The sequence below is a fragment of the Gossypium hirsutum genome, chromosome D10 (genome assembly GCF_007990345.1).
Source record: "Gossypium hirsutum isolate 1008001.06 chromosome D10, Gossypium_hirsutum_v2.1, whole genome shotgun sequence".
In the NCBI taxonomy this organism is placed as follows: Eukaryota; Viridiplantae; Streptophyta; class Magnoliopsida; order Malvales; family Malvaceae; genus Gossypium; species Gossypium hirsutum.
This window is the reverse complement of record NC_053446.1, coordinates 55,636,893-55,645,924: the sequence shown is the minus strand read 5'-3', so window position 1 is coordinate 55,645,924 and position 9,032 is coordinate 55,636,893. Positions and strand designations below refer to the sequence as shown.

At 33.3% G+C, this 9,032-nt stretch overlaps 1 protein-coding gene across 1 annotated transcript; it reads right to left on the bottom strand.

Annotated features, from left to right (window-relative positions):
* Nucleotides 1-859: 859 nt before the first annotated feature.
* LOC121222471 (E3 ubiquitin-protein ligase DIS1) lies at nucleotides 860-4,490 on the bottom strand. The gene is made up of 5 exons (XM_041103319.1): nucleotides 4,178-4,490; nucleotides 3,793-3,865; nucleotides 3,005-3,235; nucleotides 1,900-2,286; nucleotides 860-1,509 (listed from the first exon to the last, which is right to left on the bottom strand). The coding sequence occupies exons 3-5, from the start codon at nucleotides 3,209-3,211 to the stop codon at nucleotides 1,189-1,191; spliced, it is 915 nt and encodes a 304-aa protein (XP_040959253.1). The 5' UTR covers nucleotides 3,212-3,235; nucleotides 3,793-3,865; nucleotides 4,178-4,490; the 3' UTR covers nucleotides 860-1,188.
* Nucleotides 4,491-9,032: the final 4,542 nt, after the last annotated feature.

The window sequence follows — 9,032 nt, the reverse complement described above, 5'->3', positions numbered from 1 at the left end:
CCGGCGCCGGCACCGCCGTCTGCGGTAGCCGAATAAGGGAAAATTCCCTATTCAACTCCTTCGGCACCCCTTTACCCGAATCTGCGCTTAAAAATTCCAAAGAAACAGCAAAAGACGCGAAGAGATCACGAAAACCTTTCGATTTCCAGCCACCGATCCTCGGGGGTGGCTCCCTCAACCGCTCACGGCGGTTCTAACTAGAACAAAGGTAATTTATTTCTTTTTTTCTCTTATACTATTCGCTTAAATATAACAAATAAATAAAACTATAGTAAATATCAACCTTTTCGATTGATCTGCTCTCGGTATTGAACTTTGTTGAAAGTAATTGTTTTTTCTTTTTATTGATTTCGATTTTGGGGGATCCTTGTTACAGTGTATTCGGGGCTATTTTATAGCTATAATAAAAATAAAATTGAGGAAATAAATATGTCCATATTGATTTGATTTGATTTGATCTTGATTCCTTGATTTTTCTTTCCTTCTTTGTGTTTGCAAGCGATTGCAAGGAGATTTGGCCCTTGGCGATGGTTGCTGCGCTATTGAAACCCTAGGGTTTCTGTCTGTAATTTGGGCCACCATAGATTGGGCCTTTATTTGTTTTATTAATTGGGCCATACAGGCCTACTTGTAAATGGACTGTTTCTTTTAGGACTATTTTTTGTATCCGGGGTAAAAATTGAGTATTACAGATAATTAGTTATTTTTAGCTAATTTAAGGGTTTTGTGAAGACTTTCAGCCAACAGGATTTTTTTTATAGAAAAAAAGCATAACTGAATAATTTGTGGCTTAGCTCAAAAAACTACCCAAATCTTTCCAGAATCATAAGAAAGCTGCGATTATATACAAAACGATAGATATTTGTGAGCGTTGATCACCGATAGTTGAATTAAATAGTCAGAAATTCCATAATAACAAGGGGTATAAAGAAAGAAGGCACTTTGTAAGATGTAAATCTGCAATTTCTAATCTCTAAATTGATTGTAGAAACTAGATTTTCAGGCATTAAACTTAACATCTTTCAATTCATGTATTTGATGCATGGATAAGCAAAGAGAGCTTGCGCCCCCCCCCCCAACCCCCACAATCAAACCAAGAAATACATGACCAGAAGACCCGTAAAACGTACCCAAAGTAACCGATCTACTGGCTATCACCACAAAATAGAATCAAGGAAACAACCCCAATCACTGCTCTTTCCATATCCTTCCTGTTACTCTAAGCTTCAACTCCTTTCTGTCTCCTCCCGAGAAGAACAATGCCATGTTGCGTTGGATGATGAGACCATCAAAACTGTCACGAACCTTTCGATGACTGTCTCGTATGCTCCTTGGAACCCCTTGCCAAATCAACTTCCTCCCATTCCCACCCACCTCAAGGCTGTAGCTGTAGTTCTTTGCCTCGTCATCATCACCCATAAACCGCAAGAATGCTATATAAACAGGAGCCATCCCAAGTTGGAAGGCTTCGAAATGCAGGCAAAAGTACTGACCAAAGCAACTGAAAACCTGAAAATCGAGAAGATATCCAAAAATCAGTCCCCTACCTCTCACAAAATCGTTAAATCAAATCTTCTAAATAACAACATTCAGTCTATTGAAAAAATCAAGGCCATTCAAAGTGGAAACCAATGTCATAACAATCTTCAATTTTGTATATCGAAGCCGCTTTGGTAGCTTTGGATCCCCTCTATAACTGTTTTCAATGGTTGAACAATATATAACACATTGGTAATGAACATTAGAAAATCCTTCATCCTTTATGAACTGCATGGACATGCAGAGAACAAATTTCCAGTTCTTGTCTTTGCAGAAATGGTAGAATAATTCCTCTTCTAGAAGGTTCTGAGAGAAATGAAATATGACAAGAAGTACGAAGCAAGAAGAAGGTAATAATACCGTCAACATCCATGTAGCATTTCCAACCTCATGCGGATTTGATTTGACATAACGATGGTTAAAGGTGCTGCCACTGTGCATGTCAACTTTGTGATCATCTTTCAGGTGAGCCACAAGAAAAGGAATATCACCAACGACTGTGCATTCTGACCCAGCGTAAGGGCAACTATATGGTCTATACGAACACTGGGACTCATGTTTTAGTTTGCTGTAATAGGGATATATGCCTACGCACCCATAACTTTGATATTTACAGGGAAGCTCAAGAGATGCAGCGACCTTCTCCAATGCAAGACATCTAATATTCCCAAGCTCATGCCTGCATGTGGGGCACCGATTGTGCACTCTTGGCTTGCAACCAGAACACAATGTGTGCCCATTTAGGCACTGCACCAAGCAAGGAAACCAACAGTAAGTTTACAGTGTTCATGTTCACTACTTAAAAACAACAGAATATGATATATATATATATATTTACAACCAAAAAGAGCATGCTAATACAGTAATTTCATGCATGCAATATAGCATCATGCTTTGATTTTCAGTGAGTATTAACATCAACATTGATTGAAATTTCCCTTTCCCTTTCCCTTTTTCATATCAAATCAACAGAAACTACGTTTTAGACATTTATCTAAACAGATTAATTACATGATTCAAAACTACAAATAGCTTAAAGGTAAAGTAATAATCAATAACTAGAAGTAAAACAACAAAAAGATCAAGCACACAAGATAATCAAAACACAATACATTCAGCCCTTGTGACCAGTTAAGGTGTGAATATGCTCAATGGCAAGTACGTGCTAAATAGATTAATCTAGTACATATACAGGGTTGGCTAAAGATTACTATAATGATAAGTACAACTGTGCTATGATGCTTGGACTCTTCATTTTTCTTGACAAATGGATAAGGGTATATGACCTCAACGAATCGTCCAAATACATAGAGAAACATAGGAAAATCTAACCATACCCATGTCAGATGCATACCCATATCTGAAACTCAGTAGCAGGAGACTCCCCCGGACACAAATAATAGTATGTACAAGTCAAACAATTTCTTGAAGGTTTCATCAACCATAAGGAGTCATATGAACAAACCTGATGAATTGGTGGGTACATTGCATTTAAGCAAACAGGGCATTCCAACAGTTCACGAACATTGCTAGACACAATCAAATTCGGTTTTGTTGCAGTTTGAGTAGGTTCATTCACGGACTCACTATCCAAACGGTCTTCGTTCTGTGGAAGATCAATAACCTCAGGCTTGCTCCGCAAGTCATCAAAAAAAGGATTCCCAGATGCCATGCTAGTATCCACGCACGATTTAAACTGAAAAGACAAACAAAAACAGAACAAAATCCGTTCAAATTATGCTTGCTATAAAAATGTTTTATCTGAATCGAATTTCAAGAGATTCTATTATCTTAAATGGTTACTCAGAATTGATAATTGGAAAGTAATACTTTCATTTAAATGCCAACAAGTAAACATACTTCTAATACTTCAGCTTAATTTTTCCATCCATTATGACTAAACCCTAATGAAACAATATTCCACTATTTACAACTAATAGTAAAACTAAAAACAAGTGTTCTTCCTTCAAAAAGCATATGATTGAACAAATATTTGATCATCCATAGCAACTGTCTGATGCAATCCCCAAAAACACAAAGATCAACGGCTACGTTTACTTTTTAACAAGTCATGAATGAATCAACAACATAAATGTAATTAGATAAAATTTGATTATTTGAATTAAACCAACTTATCCCTCAATGCATATCATCAAGATTAATATACAATTAAAAGAAGAAGAAAAAATACTGATAAAGAAAATTACCATAACTCAGAAAAAAATAATAATCATACGGGATAAACGTTCTTACCACCCAAATCTTTTAAACTCCCAATCCTTTCTCCCTTTCTCTCTTAAATTCACCGACTGGCTCCGAATTCCTCCTAATCATCCAGAAAGGGAACAGATATTCAGTTAAAAACGTTTGTTTTCGAAAATATCCAACTAAATAAATCATAACTGTTACAAATTACGACAATGTAGGTGGAAATAATGGACAATTTGTTTACTAAAAAAAACATCAAAAGAAACCCTAAAAAAGAGAAAAGAAAATTTTAAAATTCCCAAAAATAAAACTCCTAAAAGGAATCAAGAAGGATCTAGAATGTTCTAAAAAAGGAAACTTTATAACCAACCGAAGAAAATCCTAAAAAAAACCCGAGAAAAAAAAAGAAAAGAAAACTCAGAAAACCTACCTTGAATTCAAACTCAAAAACCCATTTGAATAAAGAAGAGAACAAATACAAGAGGAGACGGTCCGAAATCAAGAAGAGGAAGAAAATGGTAAAATTTTAAAAAGAAATGGACGAACGTTCCTTTTTTTTCTTTTCCATTTTTAGATTTTTAAGGGAAAATATGACAGAAATGGGCCGGAGAATTTAAAATTAGAGAGAGTGAGAGTGCGTGTGTTTGGGTTTGGGAATTGGATTGGAAGGGAGAGAGCAATTTCTCGAGAAAATACAAAGGAAAAAGAGAGTCCTTTTTTAATGTTTTTTAATTTGTTTTTAAAGGTTGAAAATAAACGTGGAGAGGAGGGAAATTTATCTGTGGGTTCTACGCACACGTAGGCATTATTAAAAAAATAGATATTTATGATTTTGAAATGAAATGGAAAGTGGGCGAGAAAAATTACTCATGGTTTAATGTTATATCAGTATTTTTATTTTTAAAAAAATTAAATTTAAATGAAAGATTTAAAATTAAGATAAAATTATTAATGTAGCATTAAATTATTGAAAATAAATAATATTTGTGTTTCATACTATCTTTTCTCTACACATCTTTAATTTAATTTATTTTTCATAAAATAAATAAAATCCGAATTGGAGTATTAGATCCCATGCTTTGGCGAGCTTTGGGTTTAGGTTTGGTAGAAAAGAATCGATGAATACTTGGTGAGGACATCCTTTTCCATGTTTTATAACCGATGGTGGAATTAATCGGTTTTTGATTAATTGTTTAATCGGTGGGGAGGTTTCAAGTAAATAAATTATTAAAAAAATTAAAAGTTTAATAGATTTTTTAATTCAATTCAATTATTTATAAATTAATCGATTGATATTTTGATCAATTCTTAACTCAACCAGTCTACACCAATTTAGACAACAATATTTTTTTTTAATATTGTGATTGGGAGCAAGACAAAATAGGTTTTTTTATTATTAAGATTTAAGGGATCAAATTGGAGTTGTATCTTGATCAAATTTAGGTGAAATTCGTCGACTTATACATTTCATTAAGAAAACTATCAACATTTCATAATTTTGTTCTAAGTTAGAACCTTTTGAATTTCGAAAATAACAAATGATTTCTCATTCAAATTTAATCACCCAGTTAATATTTAACCTCTGTACTATTATGAGTTTGCTGTTAAATTATGTTATGTTAATTCCTAAACTCTAAACTCTAAATAAGTCACTAAAAATCACTTATATGTTTCATTAAGAAAGTTGTCAACAATTTTATTCTAAATTTGAACATTTTAGTTTTTGAAAATAGTAAGTGATTTCTTATTCGAACAATTATTCATAGATTCATCAATCACCAGGTTCACATTTAACCTATGACATATTATTAGTCTGATGTTGAATATTGTTATTTTAATTCTTGAACCCTAAAAAAGGTCACCAAAAACCATTTAAGTTGTTTCCTTTAGAAAACGGTCAATTTTATTCTAAATTTGAACATTTTAGAGTTTGAAAAATACCAGCGATTTCTTATCTGAACAACTATTTTTCAGAGTTTCATTAATCACTAAGTTAATATTTAACCTATGACCTATTATGTTAAGTCGTAAACCATAAACTATAAACCATATTATCAGTCCAAGATTAAGTAGTATCATATTAACTCTTAAATCTTAAAAAATGTCACTAGAAATCACTTATACGTTTCCTTAAGAAATCTGTCAACATTTGACAGTTTATTCTAAATCACTTATCCGTTTATGGGTCGAGTATAGATTGGGCTTAAGCATGATATTAACACGCTTTATACTTGACCAACTCCAACCCGATCCAAAATATGAGCCTTAAATTTTGCTCAAGCCCACCTATATGATTGATGACAATATGACTGGAAAAACCACTGTTGCTTTGCATGAGGTTTCTACTTCTCTTCCTCCTGATAGTCCCCTTTGTAACAACCCATTTTCAGTGAAATTGGAACAGTAGTTTCAAGACTACAAATCCAACGAGTAAATTTTCTACTTTATTATTATTTTAATGTCTATGGTATGTTAGTAAGGTCGTATTAAAATTTCGTTAGAAATTTTGATGTTTGCATGATTAATTAAGTAAAAAGAACTAAATTGTATAAAGTGTAAAAGTGGAGTTTTAATTGCTAAGAGGGTCATATGGCTATGAAACTTTAAAGTGGGTGGACTTAAATCGTAATTTTACCATTCATAAGGTTAGTGGACAACTATGGACGTAATTTAAGTGGTTTTTAAGGTTAATAAGTAAGGTTTAAAAGGTAATTTAATAATTAAGTAAAGTAAAATAAGGTAAAAATTTAGTATCATCTTCTTGGATGCATTTCTCCCCCCAAAATTAGAGAAGGAAAACTCCATTTATGCACTTTGAAGTTTCGGCTAGCTCATCCATTTGCATGGTATGTGATTTGAATCTCGTTTTTAATGATTTTTATGTTTTTGAGGTCGTTTTAGCTTAATCTAGCTATCTCAAGGGTCAATTTGCAAACCTTTTAAAGGTTGAGGGTTATTCCATGAATGTTTTTAAATGGTTCTTGATGTTTAATGGTAGATTATGGATCTTTGTTGTTAAATAAACAAGTTCTATAAAGTGATTTTTGATGAAATTTACATATAGGGATTAATTAGTAAAAATAGTAAAATTTCATGTTAAATTTTTGAAATGATGGTTTTGTATGAGTTGATATAAGCCCCTTATAGTTTCGATTAGCTTGAATGGAGGATTAAAATGTTTAAATTTCAATTAATGAGTTTAAGGACTAAATTGTGAAAAGTTAAAACGTTAAGAGAAAAATGGTAATTATGCATAAATGTGAATTATGGATTGAATTGAATGTTTATGATTAATTGAAATAATTAATTGAATATAATTATTTATTTAGATCAAGATAAACTTCAACTGGATTTAAATCGAGGAAAAGCAAAAGCTACGGATTAACTCGATCATATTTCTACGCCCTAATCGTCAAGGTAAGTTCATAGTATTTCAATATGTAAATGAATTTTTACTTGTGTACTTATATTATGATGCTTTAAGTATTATGTTTTTAGAAGAATATTGTAAATTGCACATACGTGCCCCTGTTTGTATTCGGTGCCCTTGAATTGCACATACGTGCCCCTGTTTGTACTTTGGTACCCCCTGAATTGCACATACGTGCCCCTGTTTGTACTTCGGTACTCCTGAATGCACTTTCATGCCCTTGTTTACACTTCAGTAACTTGGAATCAAATAGTATATGAATCGTATTTAATTATTTATCGATTAAATGCTATATTGTGTTTTTACTAACCTCTAAAAGCTTATCAATTCATGTGGATTGTTTTGTAGATCTTTGTTGCTGACATTTTGGATGGATCAATCAAACGACTCACACTATCCATCAATGCTGGTAATTTTTGTGTCTCCTAGGGTAGTGGCATGTATAGACTTATGTAGATGAATTTATGGTTGAAATGTATAGAATGTTTTAAAATGGTGTTTTGATGAATATGTAAATAGTAGCTAAATGTGTTTGTGTTTTGGTGTTATGTATACATAATAGGTTATAATGCTTACTTTAGAAAGTACTTTTGGTCACTTTTGATAATAGATGAGAATGATTTATTAGTATCATTTGATGGTTTGTTTCATTGAGCTACCTCATGTTGTATATTTTGAATGGCTCAAATGGCATGTTTTGTGATGGTTTAGTAATGGTCAAATTGAGGTATATTTAGTAAGTTTTTGGAACTAGTAATTGATGATTGATAAGTGGTAAAATATTCATGTTTAGGTAGGTCTTGATGATTGCATTTGAGGTGCCTTGAATGGCATATTGTTTAGTTGATTTAGGACTTTTGAATTGGTCATTATATGTATGTTGTAATAGGGTTTTGATGCCTTGATTAGATGTACAAAAGGCTTTAAGGATTATGCATGAATTGGTGTTGGGAATGACTTAATTTTAGGCAAATTTTAGACCCACACGGCCTGAGACACGGGCGTGTAACTCAGCTGTGTGTGACACATGGCTTGGCAACACGGTCATGTGTCTCTTGAAGGGTCCTTTGCATGCAAGTCAGTAAGTTACACGGACTGGCACACAGGCGTATGAGGTAATTCCGAGAGTTACATGACCTAGCACACGGGCATGTGACACAGTCGTGTGACCTTATTCAGCAAGTTACACGAGTAAGAACACGGGTTGGGACAAGGCCATGTGACCCTTATATCTAAATTTTTGTATCTTTTTCCTAGACTTTCCAAATGATTTCAATTTAATCCCAATTTTTTTCTAAAGTATAATTAAGGCCTCAAGGGCTTGATATAGGGACAATATGTATGTGAATGAATGTTTATTAATATGTTTATGATAATGTATGAATTGTATGTTTAAATGTTCTGTTTGTATGGTAATGCTCTGTACCCCTATTCCAGAGATGGATTCGGGTTAGGGGTGTGACACCCTTGCTTCAAAATGATATATTGGAGGATAAAAATGATTTCAATTTAAGAAAAGGTGAATTGATGTTGGCTATGTGGTATAACACACAAGCTGATCGTGTGTCCTGATGCTTGGCACTCGGATTCGGCAATTGTAAACGGCGAAAGCCTTTTGAATACTCATTCAAAGGCATATATTTTACCGAGACTTTGGTACCTTCGAGTTAACGCAATTCAAGTATGAGATTTAGTCCCTAAAGTACGGATCGAAATCTTAAAGTTTATGTTAAGGCTATCGTTGAGGATGTGATATTGAGGGCTAGAGTTTTTCCAGATAAGAATGTGAATCCTAAATGGAATGAAGATTTGATGTTCGTTGTTGTTGAGCCATTTTCCAATCCTTTGGTTGTAA

Bases quoted from the DNA above. Each gene is read 5' to 3' on its own strand.
- LOC121222471 (XM_041103319.1), bottom strand. From the start codon at position 3,211: ATGGCATCTGGGAATCCTTTTTTTGATGACTTGCGGAGCAAGCCTGAG. The intron at 2,287-3,004 runs GTTTGTTCATAT...TGCTTGGTGCAG, and splicing joins TGTACCCACCAATTCATCAG to TGCCTAAATGGGCACACATT. The intron at 1,510-1,899 runs GTATTATTACCT...CTCGATTTTCAG, and splicing joins ATGCTACATGGATGTTGACG to GTTTTCAGTTGCTTTGGTCA.